This window comes from Podarcis melisellensis (genome assembly GCF_964234715.1).
Source record: "Podarcis melisellensis genome assembly, chromosome: 2".
In the NCBI taxonomy this organism is placed as follows: Eukaryota; Metazoa; Chordata; class Lepidosauria; order Squamata; family Lacertidae; genus Podarcis; species Podarcis melisellensis.
In genome coordinates this window covers 41,889,502-41,909,318 of record NC_138529.1, presented here as the reverse complement: position 1 = coordinate 41,909,318, position 19,817 = coordinate 41,889,502, and the positions used below count along the sequence as shown (strand labels likewise).

The window sequence follows — 19,817 nt, the reverse complement described above, 5'->3', positions numbered from 1 at the left end:
CCCAAACAAGACATAAAAGGGGTCTTATTTCTGAATAATTCATAACCATAACATTAGCTCGCGTGGCTGACTGGTAGGTCTGGAACTCCTACACCTGGATGCTCAAAGTCCAAACCGGAAGCATTAAAAAACTTTACATAGGCTGGAAGTTCTCTTGACCAAGACTGAGCCAATAGAGATGAAGCTTTCTTTCTTTTTACCTATATATTATGGGTCGAATTTGCACAGCAAACTGTTAAAATACACGGAGGTATCTTAGGTTTTCACAGTATATGCTGCTAAGAGCTATGGGCGTAGCCAGGATTTTTGTTAGGGAGGCAGGACCGACTGTCAGTTAAGTATTTCTATTGTTTTACTTGATCTGGAGAAGGCAGCTGCCCCTCTGCCCCCGCTTGGCCATCGCCCGTGCTAAGAGCCAGAGCAAAATAGGTATCCCTCACAGTTTGTTATTACGGGATATAGGCTTTCATCCGACGCGCTTACTAAATTCTAGAGAAAGAGAGGTCCAATATTAAAGCGAAGCAACACACACCTCGCAAATATAAGGGAAGCATAAGGCCGCCAAAGCGCAAGCCTTCGGGGCGGAGCAAGACAAGCAGCCGTGTTTATACAGAGCATAGCGCCACCTGCAGGGTTCGTAAAGAGTGGGCGCAAAACAAGGCTCCGTTCTAACGACAACATGATCGAATTACGCTAAACTGCTGCTGGGAATGGGAAGGAGGGTGGCCTCTCTTCCTGGTTTCCTGTGCTGCATCATGCACGAACATCTCGCCTGTCAAAAAATTCATAGCGGTCAAGTCAAAAGCAGCCCTGGTGAGGGAACAGAGAAAACGGCAAATGCAGGAGGATTGGGGGTTTATCCGGCATTACTTGCAAGTTTAGGGACCTAAAATTAATTGGTCTCTCTCTCTCTCTGCAGACAACCGGTTGAGAGATGCGTGTCTGGAATCAATTCTCACCCTTCCTTCTGTTCATAGCAGCCAACTCCTAGGGGCTGAGGTCCCTTCGCCCCCCCTAAAATATCTGAGCCCCCCCAAAGTTAATAGGCATTGCCATTCAAATAGAGTGCGTGTGGTCGATTACGCAGGGCGGGGCTTACCTGCCCCCCAAAAATAATTATTCCAATTGGCACCCCTGCTTCTGTTATCCATTAAGCAAGAACGAGCGAGCCGCAGACACGAGGGAGGGAGGGGACCCCTCCACTAACGACTCCGGTTGTGTGGAGCCACACGAGCGTGTCAGCTGCCCTCGTTCGCCAAAACAACAACAACAACGCCTGGCTGTTTATCTCCGCGGAGGCCCCGGCGGGGAGGCGGGCAGCAGCCTCCTTCGCTTGGGAAACTCCTGGCAGGGCCGTGCGGGGAGAGAGGGCGGGCCAGGCAGACGGGCAGGCAGGCAGGCGGCAAGCGGGGCGGGGGGCAGAGCTGGGCGGCTTTCCAAGTGTCGCGAGCGAGGCAGGCGGAGAGGGAAGCAGGGCACTCGGGCAGTGGCCGCGGGGGAGCCGGGGGACGCGAAGCAGCCGAGGCCTTGCAGCGGAGGACGCGAGCGGCACGCCAGGCCGGGGGAAGCCCCACGAAGGGCCTGCAGAGCAGCCAGCATGCCCGCCTCCGGAGGGGAGTAAGTTCGCCTCGCGCGGCAGGACCCAACTTCGCCTCCCCCGAGAGGACGGCGCGCGGCGAAGGGGCGGCTCGGGCTGGGCACTCCTCCCAACTCGCCGCAGCCGGGGGGGAGGCTCCCACCTCTGGCCCGAGCGGGGCAGGGCTCGGGGGGAGGCAGGCGGGAGAAGCCTCTCCTTGGGCCTCGCACTTGGAGGAAACTTCCCCCCAAGTTCGGAGCTCGCTCCCTCGCTTGAGCAGGTGCTGAAGGCCTTGGGCGTGTTTGTTTTGGTGTTGCTAATGCCTGTCTCTCGCTACTCTCGTGTCGTGTGAATAGCGGGGTCCCCTCCCTCCGTCCCCGAAGCCTGGCAGGAGCGGGCCCTTCGCTCTTCTCGTATTTCCCAAGTTGGTTGTTTTGGGAAGCCGGACTAGGGGGCAGCTGATGTTTATATCCGACAATGATCGCACCACATGGGCATGGCTGGACGGGGAGGGGAGGGTTGCTAGGGTATTTATAGGTTGTGGAATCCGACCGCGACGCGAGGCTGGAGGGGAAAACATGGCCCCCTCCCCTCCCCTCTCCCTTCCTGGCCCTGCCTAGGTATTTGCGTTTCTGCTCTGTCGCTCAGCATCAGCTGTGCCAACAGAATGCAACAAAGAGTCTGGTGGCACCTTTCAAGGCCTAGGGTTGCCATAGTTCAAAAAGTACAATTCCTGACACCAGCAGATATGTTGTTGAGCTGTCATTCGGAAGACTCCAAAAACCTCTCCCCAAAATAGTGATTTTTTAAAAAAGCTTTTGCAGCAGTTTCCGCTGCTTTTTCCGTTGCGTTGCTATACAACCGGGTTTCCCCAGACATATTGCCAAAATTCCCCCTCACACCATTTTTACACCCGAAAACCAGGACAAGTCAGGAATTTTCTTGACGTATGGCAAGCCTATAGAGGCCACAATGTTTATTGTGGCATGAGCTTTTTGGGGGCGAGAGAGCTCACTTTGTCAGATGCATCTCTGAGAGGATTTTTTCTAGATTCTCGTGGTGCAATAAATAGAGGACACAAGATTCGGGTTGGTTTTGCTGCATCAGACTCAGTAACTGCTGTACCACCCGCACTACCCCAAATTTGCCACGGAAATGTTGTGTCTACTAGAGGACAATGGTGCAAGTTGATGAAGGCTGTTGTCCTGTACATGCTTATCTAGGAGTAAGTTCCACTGAATTTGATGGGGCATGTTTCTGAGTAGGCAACTTGCAGGAATTGTAGTGTGATTGAAGGAAGTTACCCCCCCTAAAAACAAAAGAAACATCCAACAAAAATGTGCAAAAAGTTTATTAAAGTACTCATTTGTTGCAAAGGATTCAGATGTCTTTCCTCCAGATAGCTAATTTCTCCAGCCTTCAGGCTGCCTATCCAAATACAGCTTCCAGTGCAATAAATAAGTGTTTCGTCTTGTGTCATGCCTACAATATCAGCAACAAGGATGTCATTTAGGGACGGAAGCTCGGTTTTCTTCCCCAACAATTTCAGGGTACCTTTATTTATTGTAAAATAATTGCCAATTGTTATTCTTCAGGAACAACTATATATTTATTATTATGAGATATAAAAAGTATCCACAATAAATGCTCTTAAAATAATATTGTTTTGATGTTTTTTGTATTTATTTTAATAATCCCATCTGGAATGTATCCAAGACCAGGCCTTTAAAGTTTGCTGTGACTCGTGACTTGAAAGAGCACACCTTCTTCCACTAGTTCCCATTTCATTTTAAAAGAGGGATGGGGAACATCTCCAGCTGTTGTGCAACTACATCTCCCACCATCCCTGATTATTGGCCATACTGCTTGGGGTTGATGGCATTTGAAGTCCCAACAACTTCTAGATCCATTTGAGTCTGACTAAAGGCCTGGTTTTCAGGGTGAAAACAACCTTGGTCACTCTGACTGATGACTTATCAGGAGAGAGGGAGAACTGCAACCCTGTTGCATGAAAAAAAAGCTAGTAGCACACAGCCTGGGTTTCTGGTAGAAATGGAAACCTGCAAATGGCCATGATTCTCAGTGGATGTGGAGCTGCATTCCTGAACCTGGTGCCCTGCACATGTTTTGGATTACAACTCCTATCAACTCAACAGGGACTAATGGGAGCTACATCTCAAAACATGGATTGCACCAAAGGCTGGTGTAAAGTAACATTACTGTACCTTCCTGCAATATCTATGATGAAACCCCTACGCATTGTAGTCGTCTCTTCTCTGAAACTTATCTCTTTGTGAGCATCCACACACCTGAGAGACCTCTTTGATGTTCTGTCCTGTAGCCCCAAAGGAGAGGATTATTCCACAGCCATCCTGCGCCAGAAACATCGTCCCAACCGCCTCATTGTAGATGAAGCGGCCAATGAAGACAACAGCATTGTGAGCCTGTCTCAGGTAACTAAAAATCTACAGCTCACCTTTCCTGCCCATAGTGTCCTTTGCCCCACATTAGCCGTCGTCACTGCTGCTTCATTCTAGACCATTGCCCTCTGCTCCTTAGCTAGTCTGGCCAGTCTATTTTCTCAAATCTTGCACCCAGTGAATATAATGGCCCCATCTCACTGAACACCAAGAACCCAGTGCAGTACAGCATGGAGAGGAAGATAGTTCTACCATATAGTGGTGGGGAGGGGAAGTGGAATCAAGAGGAGGAGGTTGGGATCAAGGGGTGCATGCCTCATGGTGCACACCCCCTGATCATAATCCTTTCTTGAATATCATCTTAGCTGTTAGGGGCTCGAGCAGGTCAATCATCCAGCCCCTGCCACATTCACCTCCCTCCCCCGTGTCCCATGGCTCTTGGAAGGCAATGAGTGCACTAGTCTGTGTTGGGCCATCCCTCCCCTTTCTTTTTAGCTCACAAACTAAATTTATGGGGAAACTTCTAAACATGTCAAGCCACTCTGTGTTTGTCTAACTCTTTGGGAAGAAGGGCAAGATATAAAATGCCAAATAACCAGCAGTAGTTTGGGGCTGGGTCATGTGTGTGTATTTATTTTTTGTTACAACTGTTAATTATTTGGTTGGGTTAACTGATTTTAACCTATAAGTTAAAGAAATATTGCTTATGTCCATTAGACTCAAAAATGATTGCTCATCTGCCTTTCCTAATCTATAGCTGAGAACTGCACGCATACACTTTGTGTCACAAACATGATGTGATTTGAATATTAACATAAAGAGCACACAGAGACGGTTGAGAAATATACATAAGCAACCCATGTGCGCAGAATTTTGCCAAGGCTGATGTGAGCACATGATTTGAATTCAAACATATCTTAGATTTGCCAATATGCAACAGAGGTACCTAAACGATGTTTTATTCTGTTTGATGTTTTATTCTATTTTTTAATCTGTTGGGAGCTGCCCCAAGTGGCTGGGGAAACCCAGCCAGATGGGCAGGGTATGTATAAATAAATAAATACTAAAAAAAAACCCATAGATTTGATTTTCTCCAGAAAGACAGGCAATAACACAAACAATGGATATGCAAAAGTATACAATTTCCGTTCTCACACTGCCTTACAAAACACACATTGCAAATACACCACAGGCATCTCACCTGCACAAACAGATGTGCCACATTTGACCTCGCAAGAACCCCATCATGAAAACACACACAGCTGCATGTCATCTAGTGGAAAGTGACCTTGCCTCAGTCCTGTTCTTGGTTCATCGCAGGCCAAGATGGAAGAGCTGCACTTGTTCCGGGGAGACACGGTGCTGCTGAAGGGGAAGAAGCGGCGGGAGACGGTCTGCATCGTCCTCACGGATGACTCCTGCCAGAACGAGAAGATCCGCATGAACCGCGTCACCCGCAACAACCTCCGTGTGCGCCTTGGAGATGTGGTCAGGTGAGGCCTGTCTGAATGGAACTAGTGGCAAGGGACTTGTGCTGTGAGTGTGCTAGGGTATCTCTGGAGAGGTGTGCTGCTGTAGGGAGCATCAGATGGCAAACTGTGCCACACAGTCAGCAAAGGCTCATAGTGGGGCTATTTTAAGCTTTTGGAGGGAAACAGCCCTTGTTATTGGTAATTTGCATGTGCACATTCATCTATATGTATACAGTGGTACCTTGGGTTACATATGCTTCAGGTTACATACTCCTCTAACCCAGAAATAGTGCTTCAGGTTAAGAACTTTGCTTCAGGATGAGAACAGAAATCGTGCTCCAGCGGCACAGCAGCAGCAGGAGGCCCCATTAACTAAAGTGGTGCTTCAGGTTAAGAACAGTTTCAGGTTAAGAACGGACCTCTGGAACGAATTAAGTACTTAACCCGAGGTACCACTGTACTTATTTGAAGTTTTCCAGCATGGAATCTGTTAAATTGGAATCTATTAAAATTGGGGACAATGCTAGAGCTTGGGAACGGCTGCTGTGTTGCACACCCTGTATGTTGCATACCCGGTAGATTCAGTTTGTTCCTGAAGAGTATGTGTGTGCGCACGCTCTGCTACATTACGGAAGCTAGCTGAGCCTTCCCTTGTCTAGTGTGCAGGCTTGTCCGGATGTGAAGTACGGAAAGCGGATCCACGTCCTGCCCATTGACGACACCATTGCAGGCTTGACTGGGAACCTCTTTGAAGTTTACCTCAAACCCTATTTCCTCGAGGCCTATCGACCTGTGCACAAAGGTGAGGAGGGGGCAGCACTAGGCCTGCCATAAGGAACAAGACTAAATGGGAGGGAGGCAGTGCTGGAGAGAGGGGCCTTCGACCTGGAGGTGAAGGGGGCCACAGTGAAGACAGCATCAGCACCTAGCATGGTGGGGTAAATGCCAGGTTCCATGGGCCCCAGAGACCCCACCACAGCTGATGCTGACCTCTCTTTGTGCTCTTGCTCTCTCCCACAATTTCATTACAGTGGTACCTCGGGTTACATACGCTTCAGGTTACATACGCTTCAGGTTACAGACTCTGCTAACCCAGAAATATTACCTCAGGTTAAGAACTTTGCTTCAGGATGAGAACAGAAATTGTTCAGCGGCTGCGCAGTGGCAGTGGGAGGCCCCATTAGCTAAAGTGGTGCTTCAGATTAAGAATAGTTTCAGGTTAAGAACAGACCTCAGGAACGAATTAAGTTCTTAACCCAAGGTACCACTGTATTGCTGTGAGATAAAGCGCTGGGCTAAGTAGCTGAAGCCACTGCTACCTTGGTGATTTGTGTTTTATTTATTACTACCCTTATATCCCACTTTTCCTCCATGCAGCTCTAGGTGGCACCCATGGCTTTCTCCCTCCTCATTTTGTCCTCAAAACAACCCTATAGGGTAGGCTAGGCTGAGAGAGAGTGAGTGGCCCAACATCTCCCAGTTAGCTTTGTGGCTGAGTGGGGATTTGAACCCCAGTCTCCCAGGTCCTAGTCTAGGAGTTTAGCTGCTGCACCAAACTCACCTCCTCTACACATCTGGGCCCCACCCTTGGCATGTGCCACTTCAGGAGTGGAGCCTAGAGGCATTAGAGATAATAAAGATGGTGGCTGCTGCAGCTGCCTCACCCAAAGCTTATCTTTACAGCACTGAGCTGAGGGAGACCTGGCCAGCTGGACTAGTGCCACTGCCCATCCCTTCTGCCCCTGGAAAACTTTGGGGAGGGCTGACAGGGAGGTGCTGGGGAGAGGAGCTTCTGGAGGGCACCATGCCAAGGGCTCTCTCTAACTTGGCACTGGTTCTGCTTCTAAGCAAGGAGATTGTTTTCTCAGTCTGAGCACAGTTTGGGGCTGGGTTTGGCAACCCCACTGGGATTCATATTCCCAGTTCTCTTATTTACTTGCAGGTGTTGCCTTTTCCTATTTTGCCCCAGAACTGTCACATCCCAGCCTTTATTGTGGGTCCTCAGGTTAGCATACCAAATTCGAAACCTTTAGAGCTAGCGGGGTGCTTCCTCTTGTCTTCCCAGGTGACATTTTCCTTGTGCGAGGCGGGATGAGGGCTGTGGAGTTCAAGGTGGTTGAGGTTGACCCCAGCCCCCACTGCATCGTTGCTCCTGACACCATCATCCACTGCGAGGGGGAGCCCATCAAGCGAGAGGTGTGTAAGAGATGCACTTCAGGGATGGGAAAGCAGACAGCTGAATTATGGTTGGGCGATTATTAGTAGGAGCCATTCAAGCCATCTGGATAGTGTAGAGGCACAGGATTTTGAGGGTGGGATCTGCTGTACAAAATTAGCACTGTCCAGTTTGTTTGGTACATGCAAATAAATGTGGTCCCCAGTAAAATTTTATTTTTTAGAAAATAATTCTGTGGAAGATGCACCTCAACAAAATTGAAGAGAGGCGTAAGGGAAGCTTTCTGACCTCTCAATGTTGCTGGACTGCTACCTCCTGCATGGCCAGTGGTTAAGGGTGACGAGAGTTTGTAGTCCAGCAACATCTGGCAGGGCCCACAGAAGAGTTAAGGCACGAATCCTGCCTCCTCAGTTTACTCAGCATGTTAACTATGTCATGTAAGCTTTGTGGGACAGGGTGCTCTGTTGTTGAGATACTTTCCTGCTCACCCCTCCGCTCTGTCAGGACGAAGAGGAAAACCTCAATGATGTCGGCTACGATGACATTGGGGGCTGCCGTAAACAGCTGGCTCAGATCAAGGAGATGGTGGAGCTGCCCCTGAGACACCCAGCGCTTTTCAAAGCTATTGGTGTGAAGGTACGGCAGGGGAAGTGGGAAGGCCAGGGTGTAATAGCTTCCAGAGGACCATTCTTCACTGTTGTTCATGAAACATATTACAACAGGGGAAGCCGATGTTGTGCCCTCTAGGAACTGGAGACTTCAACTTCCATGCTGGCTGGGACTGGTGGGTTCACAACACCATACTAGCTATCCCTGTGTTGCAAAATTCTTTCATAGGTTGCGATACAATAATTGATACGGTAATCTTTATTGTCACTGTCCCACACAGAACAACGAAATTGAAAAATTCTACATCAGACATTCAAAAACGCGGACGAGTATTCCTTCTGCTTTGTTCCCACAACCTTTCTCTCTAAGCAGAATTTTCTGTGTCATTCATACTTCCACTCCTAAAATAAGCAAGAACCCTTTTCCTGTCTCCCACATCATAGGCTGTCTTGGCTTCATTGGCCATAACATCTTTTCTGGCCCATTGACCTCTCACCAGGGATGGCCTGAGACATTTTGGCACCATTGGGGGGGGGGTGGCTCATGAGGCTCTGCAAGGGCTTCCCTTCAAGGAAAAGCCCTTGTGAAGCCTCACTACCAGGCACGGGGGCAGGGGGGGCGTGCAAACTCTGCAAGGTCTTAGCTGGGGTGCAACACTGTCCACTGGAACGCCTCCCTCTCGACGAGACTCTTGGCAAGCAGGGACGTTCCACAAGGCTTTGCTGCTGGTCTGTTTCCGCCCCTAGGGGCAGGGAAGACCAGCAAGCAACACACTGCCGCTCTCCTGCCGCAGAAGCCTCCTTTACATGGCTTGTGGTGGGAGCAGTGTGGCAAGGTACCACCCTCACCTCTTCCGTTGCCTGAGGCGACTGCTTCACCCCGCCTCATGGGTGGGCCAGCTCTTCCTCTGTCACTGTTAGAGGACCTGATTATTTTGCACAGACTCTCCTTATAGGACTCCTCTGCCTTCCCTCCTTTCTTTCCCTAGCCTCCACGAGGGATTCTTCTCTATGGTCCCCCTGGCACTGGGAAAACACTTGTTGCCCGTGCTGTTGCAAATGAAACTGGAGCCTTCTTCTTCCTTATCAATGGTGAGAAATACTTTGTGAAATGGAGGGAGGGAAGTTGTGGGGGGGATCTTAGCGAAATCTATCCATCCATTCTTCATCCATTGAGGACAACCACTCTAATCCTTCTTGCCACCCAGAAATAGAAGTTTTTTTAGGGACGCAGGTGGCGCTGTGGGTTAAAGCCTCAGCGCCTAGGACTTGCCGATCGAAAGGTCGGCGGTTCGAATCCCTGCGGCGGGGTGCGCTCCTGCTGCTCGGTCCCAGCGCCTGCCAACCTAGCAGTTCGAAAGCACCTCCGGGTGCAAGTAGATAAATAGGGACCGCTTACCAGCGGGAAGGTAAATGGCGTTTCCGTGTGCGGCTCTGGCTCGCCAGAGCAGCGATGTCACGCTGGCCACGTGACCCGGAAGTGTCTCCGGACAGCGCTGGCCCCTGGCCTCTTAAGTGAGATGGGCGCACAACCCCAGAGTCTGTCAAGACTGGCCCGTACGGGCAGGGGTACCTTTACCTTTACCTTACTATGATTAAAGTGAAGCCAGTGTTACAGGAGATGTATAAACTCTGGGCTGTGACCAAAGCAGGCACAGCAGAACTGGCAATAGTATTTTTGATGCCATGCCATTTTATTCTCCAACTGTCCTCTATAGCTAAGTATAGAAGTATAGAAGAGGCTGTTTTATAATCTAAGACTTAAGTATTGTCTTCTGTTCTTCTACAGGCCCAGAGATCATGAGCAAACTGGCTGGGGAATCGGAGAGCAACTTGCGCAAAGCCTTTGAAGAGGCAGAGAAGAATGCTCCAGCCATTATCTTTATTGATGAGCTGGATGCCATTGCCCCTAAGAGGGAGAAGGTGAGAGATGGCATTACTGGGAGCAGTTATAGTGAAGTTATCCTACTTTGCCCAAAGACAGCTGCCTGTTCAAACTGAGATCCTTCTATGATTGGCTGCTCCCATCTCAGATGTGTTGGGAAGGTACTCTCAATGCAATAAACTGCCTCCAGAAATGTCAAAAGCAACTATATCTCACCATTAGGTGATATATTAGTTTAAACGAAGCCTGTGTGTTTTCCCTCAACACACACACACATGCGGAGAGAGAGAGAGAGAGAGAGAGAGAGAGAGAGAGAGAGAGAGAGAGAGGGAGGCAGGCTGAATTTAGCCAGAGGTATGCTGGTCTTTCCCCAGTTGTATTACTTGGGAAATGCTGGTGTGAGATATTCTTTGGGGCTGTTGATAGCACTGGCACATTCTGTAAAGCTGTTCAGCATGAAATGAGAGAGGAGATGGCAGAATGGAATAAACCCAGTCCTGGATGTGCTTAATGCTGTGATGGAAAAGAAATCATTAAGTTTTGTACAGTACCAGGAACAGTGACTCTCTCCCAGCCTGACACTAGCAGGAGCCATGCTGAGAGAGCCCAGTTCCATTCCCATCACAGTTATCTTCAGCTTGGCGGTAAGTTTGTGTAATGTAGAATACAGTAATCCTTTCTTGGCATTATACTGCTGGTGGAGGAAAAGGTGCTGCCAAATACCTTCCCCCTTCCTCTTGCTTCTCAGAATGCTGCAAAATCCTGTCCTATGGATCCAAGTACAAGAGAGGCGATGCTGCAAAGGATGCACCTCAATCTTTTGCCTTGTTATGGTGCTCACCTTGGGCTCCTCCTCCAGATGTTTGCTTATGGGGTGTTTACATGTCTTCACTTGAATCATTCATCCCATACTTTTCAATGCATGTTACTTTCCAAACTGCAAAAAGCCCTTTTAAAAAATAAAGTGGATTTTGTTGGGCTAGGGCATTAAACTGCTCTAATCCACTCTAACTGCGCAAACTTGAAATTCCTGTGAGGTCTTGAACCTTTCCACAAAATCCTGATCATTTGAAGGCAGCCATACATTGCTGTACAGTGGAACCTCTACTTACGGACATAATCCGTTCCGTAGGTCCATCCGCTGGTCAAAACAGTACGCTAGAAGAGGCTTCTTGTGCGCATGCGCATTCGGCGGTAGCGCATTTCTGTGCATGCACAGATGGCAGAAGCCGCTTCCGCGCATGCGCTAATCGTGGCAAACCTGGTGTTTACTTCCGGGTTTGCCACAGACGCAACTTGGAACTTCCACGAGATGAGGTGTATGTAAGTCAAGGTTCCACTGTATCTCCCAAGTTTGCTCTTGTGCACATCTACCACCACTAGGGGTAGCCGTGTCCAAAATTTTAGTCCTAGGATGGATTTGTTTGACTTCTAAGCTAAGGTATGAGAGCCAGTTGTTGTTCCAGCGTTTCTTTCAACTTTGGGCTCCCATTTCAGACACATGGAGAAGTGGAACGCCGCATTGTGTCCCAGCTGCTCACACTCATGGATGGCCTGAAGCAGCGCTCACATGTGATAGTCATGGCAGCTACAAATCGGCCCAACAGCATCGATCCTGCACTGCGCCGGTTTGGTAGGAGATTGTCCTGCATTCTCATCCATCTGCCCTAGGGACTCTCCTCCTTCTCCTCCCTTGGTTGTGAGCCTTAAATCCATTGAGGAAAATACCAGAATCCCATTGTCACAAGTTGCTCCTAAAGATGCTGGCTGTAACAAGAGCTCTCTTGTTTAATCCATGGGGGCCTTAACCTTCCCAGACGCCAACCCATCTCCAGGGACACATCCTAACTACTTAGACCCACTTCTCATTCATTGTTCCCTCATCTGCAAGATATGATAGTTATGAGGATGAAGGAGTGTCATTTTTGGTAGTTCTGGGCTCATTGCTCCTTTACCCTCTGCAGGGCGCTTTGACCGAGAAATTGACATTGGGATCCCAGATTCCGTGGGAAGGCTGGAAATCCTGCAGATACACACCAAGAACATGAAACTGGCCGACGATGTGGACCTGGAGAGGGTGAGGAGCAGGCAATGGAGGCCTATGGGGAGGCAGGGTAGATCCAAGGGACACTCAGAGATACATGGGCTCTTTAGAGCTTGAGGGACGCGGATGGTGCTGTGGTCTAAACCACAGAGTCTAGGGCTTGCCGATCAGAAGGTCGGCGGTTTGAATCCCCGCGATGGGGTGAGCTCCTGCCCACCTAGCAGTTCAAAAGCACATCAAAGTGCAAGTAGATAAATAGGTACTGCTCCAGCAGGAAGGTAAACAGCGTTTCCGTGCGCTGCTCTGGTTCACCAGAAGCAGCTTAGTCATGCTGGCCACATGACCCGGAAGCTGTCTGTGGACAAACGGCAGCTCCCTCAGCCTATAGAGCAAGATGAGCGCCGAAACCCCAGAGTCGTCCGCGACTGGACCTAATGGGCAGGGCTAAGGGCTGCATTAGGCAGGAACACTTATCTCTTGATTTCTGCTACATGTCTTAATGAGCTGTCACAGGTCTCACACAATAGGTGGAACACTCCATCTCACCTCAGGCCACGCCTTTCAAGGGTGCCACTTCCCACACTGACCAAGAGGTTCAACATCAAACGTGTTTTCTGCAGATTGGCATTTGTTCAGTGCTAAAAGAGCAAGTTTGCCAGCAGTCTATTGTTTGGGACAGCTGATTACACCTCTAGCTACAAGGAAAGGCTCTTTGCATCATTAGGAGAGGCTCACTTTCCTTAGAAGCTGCTTCAGGAACCCTTAAGGAACTGTCCTAGGGAATGACACCCCATGGAAAGCCCCCTCCAACACACAGTTTGTGATTACAGGTGGCCAACGAAACGCATGGGCACGTGGGTGCTGACCTGGCAGCTCTGTGTTCTGAGGCAGCGCTCCAAGCCATCCGCAAGAAGATGAGCGTCATTGACCTGGAGGACGACACGATCGATGCTGACATCCTCAATTCCATGGCTGTCACTATGGACGACTTCCAGGTGGGCCAGCTCTTGGCAATCCAATAGCAAGAGCTCTTAAGCTGAATATATATAATATAGCTGTTACCCCTGTTCACTTTGTTTGCCAACCCCAGTGGCCCTACCAAACCCACTTCCCCCTTGCTAACCCCCCTCCCTTTACACCCCCAGTCTCCCTGTTGATCCCACTGTTGCTGCTGCTGCTTGATATACAGGAGGAAAGAGCCGGCGATGAAAATGTGGGCTTCTTTCTTGTGCTTTCTTCAGCTGCAGCAGGTTTTGTGTATGTTTGTGTGTGAGAGAGTGAGTGAGGGTCAGAGCAAAGCTTCTTTCTCCACTTTGTCCTCTCCCCCACTTCCCTCCATCACTGCTGGTGTGCTGGGAAGCCAGAAAAGGAAGACGGCACTTCAAAATGCAGGCTTTTTTTCTCCTGTCTTCCACAATGCAGAGTGACTTAGACCTTCCCTTTTCCACTGTGCCTTCCTGCCTTCGTGCACCTCTGGTTCCCTCCTCCTCACTGGCTTTGGTCGCCCACATACTTGCTCACTTGGCCAAAGTGCCCTGGTGTTCCTGGGTTGCTCTTGGGGGAATTCTATGGGAAGCAAGGAAGGAAGCTGCTGCCTCTGTCCAGGGAGGCGCAGAACTTCAATGCTTCATGCTCTCTTCTGCTTTGTAGTGGGCCCTTGGACAGAGCAACCCGTCAGCACTTCGCGAGACTGTAGTGGAGGTTCCACAGGTCTGCTGGGAAGATATTGGAGGCCTGCAGGAAGTCAAGCGTGAACTACAAGAGCTGGTGCAGGTCAGTAGCAGCATGGTGTGGTTCGGCCCCCAGATAGGAAAGAGAAGCATTAATGTGCTGCTTCAAAACTGGTACAGCAGAAGGGTGTCCTGACTACATGGTCAGTAAGGGGGAACAGTCCCAGTTCCCTAACACACCCCACGCCCTCTCACCCTCAACAGTTCCCAGTGGAGTATCCCGACAAGTTCCTGAAATTTGGAATGACGCCATCACGAGGTGTGCTCTTCTATGGACCTCCTGGCTGTGGCAAGACCCTCCTGGCCAAGGCCATTGCGAACGAGTGCCAGGCCAATTTTGTCTCCATCAAGGGGCCTGAGCTGCTCACCATGTGGTTCGGAGAAAGTGAGGCCAACGTCCGCGATGTTTTTGACAAGGTACAAAGTGGATGCAGGGTGGGACAGATGAATACTCACTTGAAATCAGGTGGGCTCTGACACTGGATAGCTTTCAGCTTCAGATAAAGGCATTTCCCTTGAGAAACAGCAGCAAGCCATTTTTTAGTGTTGTCAAATGAATGGGGATGTATATTGAATTCTAAATGTGGTATTCTATAGCTCTGTAAGAGGTTTTTGGATTGTTTATGTATCTTAGTTGCAACTGGGCCTGAGGCCATGTAACAAAGCGCAGGATATACATTTTATGGCTGAATGAATAAGCAAATAAGTAACGAGAGGGCAGGAACTGGAGGTTCCAACTACTTTCCAGTAGCCCGTATGAAGAACCAAAAGCAAAGGAGATTGTAGCAAACCTCCAGACTTTATTATCCTTTTTAAAAATGGCAGAGGAAATTAGGGCACTGATTCCAGAGACTTGGTTGTTGTTAAGGGAGGCCCCTGGTGGTATGTTCAATAAAAATTTGCCTATCAATCTTCCACAGGAAGCAGATACCTATATAGTTACTATATAGTCTTTGTGGAATACTGTTTCTCTGCTGCATTCTTATTGAAGATCTGCCCACTAAGCACCCAGTGTTAACTAGGTCCTTCCTAACATATTACTTGGGAACCACTGAGCTAAGAGCCTCCAGCTCTTCATTGCCATTAGGTGTGGGTGGCTACCATCCAGCCCTCAGTTCACCACCTTCACCCTATAAATAGGGACAGGCTGCTGGTGTACCCGCTGCTGGGGATACACTACACAGGGTAGACGCGGAGCCTCTGAGCTCTAGATGCAACCCTGGCCAGTCCCATCTCTTCTCCATCATCCAGCTCACACTGGTACCTTGCATCCCCCAGGCCAGGCAGGCTGCTCCCTGCATCCTCTTCTTCGATGAACTGGACTCCATCGCCAAGTCCCGTGGTGGCAGTGCAGGAGACGGCGGAGGTGCAGCTGACCGTGTCATCAACCAGATCCTCACAGAGATGGATGGCATGACCAACAAGAAGACAGTTTTCATTATAGGTGCCACCAACAGGTAAAGAGGGTGGGGAAGGGAGGGTACAGTTGGGTGGCCAATCATGCATAAGAACTGTGCTGGGTCTCCTCTCAAAGAAAGCTGCGCTGTTGACATATGATCAGCACCAGACTGTTTGTCCCAGTGCAAACTCAGCCACTTGACCCCCAGATTCTATTCCGTTTTACCCTCATTGGGGTGGAATGCAAAGAGGCCTTTTTTTGGAAAAGAGTTAAATCAGAACCAGGTCATTAGAGGTGAGTCCTTAAGGCAGTGAGGAGGGACCTCTTGACTGGATCGCGATCTCAAGGCTTCCAAATGCGGACTGCAATTATATCACCTGATGACACTCCAAGTAGTGTCTCTGTCCCTCACTAAGGAATTCATTTCCCTGCTTCATGCTGAGAAAGGGAACCCTCTTCTCAGGTTGGCATGGGAGGTATTCACTTAAACTGTTGTTCCTTGATTCGCTGATGGCAGGGACATGTGGCTTGAAGTTTTGTATAGCCTCTACTCACTCAAGCTTCATTTTAGTTTTCACCCAAGTCAGACATTTTTTCCTTATCGCTTCCTCTTATCGTTTTCCTTATCTCTTCTGCTTTTCTGCCTTTGTGCTCAGGTTTATTTTTAGTATTTTGTCTGCCCTTGTGTCAATTCACCCTTCCACAAAGGCTGCACGAGTTAATCCTACCCTCCTTTTAACCTCACCCTCAACACCCCAGAGAGTGTACCTGGCATCAACTGGATGTTAGAAAGGCATGGAAAACTTAAATTCGGAGGATGGAGACCTGTAGAAACCCCAAGAGTCTTTTGTCTTGTTCCATCCAACTTCACTAGGTGAGGAGAATGGGTCCCACCAGTGCCCAGTAGATCAAAGCCTACATAGTCCTAGCTTATGAATCCCAACATTTCCCCACTCATTTACAGATCATGGCACGTTTCAGTAGGCCAGCAGCAGCCCTTTTCACTAACGCTAGCAATGCTACATTCTTTATGTGGCGATGTGCTCACCAGTGTGTACATTTGCCAGGCACTGAAAGTTAGAGCTCCATGCCTCCATAGAAGCAGCCTTTGGAAGGAGGGTTCTTTGGAAGGAGAATGTTCTGCCTCACAGCTTCCCTTCATGCAAAGTTACACCTCCTTCCTTGCTAACTCTTATCCATCACTACTATAGAATCTGCTCTTTGCTTTAAGCTTGGTTACCGATGACACTAAGAGCTTGAGTGAGGAGAGCCATGTGTCGCTGCCTTGGGGGAATCAAGAAACACAGTTCTCTAAGGGGATGGCTCTCTATTCCCGTTGACCATAGTGAATCCATATTCCTTTTTCAGCCCACAGCAGGGAAGCTAAGCGAGGAAACCTTTAACAAGAGTGATTGTTGGTATGCAGACCCTGACTGCTTTGCTCCAAAGGAATGTGTATCTCTGGGTGAAAAATATTCCCTTTCCCTGCCTTGACACCTGTGAATGGATACCCCAGTCTGTGCTGTTGCTGAGCTGAGATGTGGCGTGCCTTATCTAGGGTGAAACAGCCAATATACCTTGAATATATTCTCTGTCTCTTTGGCCTCCAGACCAGACATCATTGACCCAGCCATCCTTCGTCCAGGACGCCTGGATCAGCTCATCTACATCCCCTTGCCCGATGACAAGTCTCGCATAGCTATTCTCCAAGCCAACTTGCGAAAGTCACCTATCGCCAAGGTCAGTGAAAGCCAGGACTGAACACAGGGGAGGGGAGCTGAAACAGCATGGGAAGTAGATAGTAGAAATGGGGATAGGATTCTGAGACCACATCCTGGCCTCCACCACCACTGTCTTCCAACAGAGGAGGATGTATTGCACGAAAGGTATGTTTATCTTCTTCAAACAGGGAATGTTTTTTCTGTGTTGGCAGGACCTTTCTAGTAAGCCCTTGTTATCTTTCTCCAACAGGATGTGGATTTGAATTACTTGGCCAAGATCACACATGGCTTCTCAGGTGCTGACCTCACTGAAATATGCCAGCGTGCCTGCAAACTGGCCATCCGTGAGGCCATCGAGATGGAGATCAAGGCAGAACGGGAGCGTCAGCGTCATAAATGTGCCGCCATGGTATGGTAGTGAGACTTCCCCACATCCCAACAGGGCCAGGCAGGATTCCTTCCATTGCCTCATGCCCTGCTGTTCCCTGCATAGTATTCTGGGAACTTTATGGCCACCCCCCATCGTGGGGCCACAGTCTCCTCGATTGCATTGATCTCACAGGGCTTTGGTGCTTGTAAGGATGCAGCTCAACATTTCCCCCCTGCCCTTTTGTGATAGGATGACGATTATGACCCTGTGCCAGAGATCCGACGCGATCACTTTGAGGAAGCAATGCGCTTTGCACGCCGCTCTGTCAGTGATAATGACATACGCAAGTATGAGATGTTTGCCCAAACATTACAGCAAAGCCGTGGCTTTGGCAACTTCAGGTAATGTTGGAGAACTTTTTGCTTCCTCTGCCCCAAGCTAGAGTTTCACTTCAGTGCAGTGGACAGGGCCTGGGTGAGGAACTTGGCCCCTCAGATGTTGTTTGACCAGAACTCCCATGGCTGGGATTAGTGAAGGCTGAAGTTCAACAACATTCCTAGGTTCCCCTTTCCTAGGATAGGGGGAAATTTGTTCTTTGAAACAAGATACAGGAACCTCAGCTTGACTCTACTATGTAGCTTGACTCTCTACTTGACACTCTGCTAACTTTTGTAAGTTGCTTTGGGCAGGATAAAGTGACTAAAAAATTAAATAAATTAAATAATAACAGTACTCTCAAGATTTCAGAGGGTTGCATTCCATCATCCCAACCAACTGAAAATAACAGTTTTTATTATTATTATTAGGTGTATGACCAGTGAGGGCTCTCAAGTTAGTTTAAGATGTTAAATTCCATATACAAAATAAAGGGTACCGTTCAAAATAAGTGCAATAGAATTAAACACACACACTACCTAAAATAAACAAAAGACCATTCAAAAGCAGCATTGCCCTGACCCAGCTATGGAGATCCACAGGCAGTACCTGCAGACTCTGAATTGCAGGTATAAATTAGATGTGCATTCAGATGCACATTAGAATTAGCACCTGAGTGAGGATACAGTCACTCCATACTGCATTACTTTAAATGGGACGGGTTTTTAACGTGCATTGGGATGTGTATCACATCCACATTATTTTAACACCTTGTTTATGTAGAGTACAACCAGATCAGTGCCCACATTCATAAAACAGAATAACCCAACTTTCTCTTGCATGAAACCAAGGCCATTCTTTATCTCCACAGGTTTCCATCTGGAAAGCAGAGCACCAGTGGAGAGGGAAACAGTGGAAGCAGCAGTGGCCAAGGAAGCCTCTTCCAAGAGGAGGGCGATGATGATCTTTACAACTGATTGTGCAGGAAATGCCTCCTTTTTGCTGGCATCATTTGCCCTGTATTCTCATAGTTATTGTGCTCTTTAATGTCAGGGCTGGTGCTTGAGCCCCAACTCCTACCCTCATCCTTGTATGTGGAATCTGAGCTACCAGAGGCAAAGTCCTCGTCCCTGATTTGGGGTCCAGATGCCTCTTTCAGTGTTTGTGCCTGTCTCGGCCACTACCAGGAACCTCATGGCACCGACAGCCCTTGCGTTTGTTGGGTGTCCAAGGCAATACCCATGGAAGTCGCCAGGGGGCAGCAAAAGCCTAAGCAGCTGCTGGATCAGAGGCAAAGGTCCATCTAGTCTGGCATTCTGTTTCCGCCAACCAGCCAGATGCCTCACAGAGTGCAAAGCTGCCCACTTATCCCTTGATCTCATCTCAAACTGTCCCAAGCTGGTGCCTGCTCCTTGTAGCATATGTATTGATGGCTCCCACTTTTTTAGAAACCAGGGAACAGGAGGATCTTTTTGCAAGCTGACCCAGCCTGCTCCCGTTAGTCCTTTCATATTCCACAGCAAAGACAGCTTTTGAAGTCTGCAGTTATGCATGAAGCCAATGAACTCCAGTTTGTGATACCAGTTGACAGAGATTTCTGGATGTCTTAATAAACTGAAAGTGCATGCCCCTTATACTGGGAGGAATTTTATAAAAGCCTGAAGTGTAATGTCTTGTGTGTGCAGACTTCACATCTGCAGGGGCTGGAATGGCTTGGGGCAGCAAGCTCCAGAATTGAACAGGCAGGGCATGTTGGCAGACAGAGAGAGACCTATGATTCTGCTACTAATTCCCATCTATGCTGGGGAAACGTTAAACTTTCCCTTCTCCTGTTGTGCACATTTGCCATGTTTCAGCCAGGTTTCCAGAGGCCCAATCACACATGCCCCATAGTCATCAAGTAGTTCTAGGAAGAGGCAAGGACAGGCAGAGCAGAGAAATCACAGAGTGGGAAAAGAGTAAACACACTATGAGATAAATGGAGAACTCTGCCTACCAGATTAGTAGGGCTGACAGAGCCAGCTGACAGCAGGAATGCTGG

The 19,817-nt window shown here is 48.9% G+C and overlaps 1 protein-coding gene across 2 annotated transcripts; it reads left to right on the top strand.

Annotated features, from left to right (window-relative positions):
* The first annotated feature begins 794 nt into the window (after positions 1–794).
* Positions 795–19,432, top strand: LOC309364133 (transitional endoplasmic reticulum ATPase-like). Of its 2 annotated transcripts, none has more exons than XM_081900894.1 (18): positions 795–813; positions 3,918–4,029; positions 5,317–5,489; positions 6,128–6,270; positions 7,534–7,664; positions 8,149–8,280; positions 9,242–9,344; positions 10,042–10,175; positions 11,635–11,770; positions 12,102–12,214; positions 13,012–13,176; positions 13,832–13,954; positions 14,116–14,328; positions 15,190–15,368; positions 16,921–17,050; positions 17,282–17,440; positions 17,651–17,802; positions 18,648–19,432. In XM_081900894.1, the coding sequence occupies exons 3-18, from the start codon at positions 5,323–5,325 to the stop codon at positions 18,751–18,753; spliced, it is 2,286 nt and encodes a 761-aa protein (XP_081757020.1). In that variant the 5' UTR covers positions 795–813; positions 3,918–4,029; positions 5,317–5,322; the 3' UTR covers positions 18,754–19,432. The 2 variants fall into 2 exon arrangements, with proteins under 2 accessions (XP_081757020.1, XP_081757019.1); XM_081900893.1 differs by lacking the exon at positions 795–813 and adding an exon at positions 1,438–1,617.
* Positions 19,433–19,817: the final 385 nt, after the last annotated feature.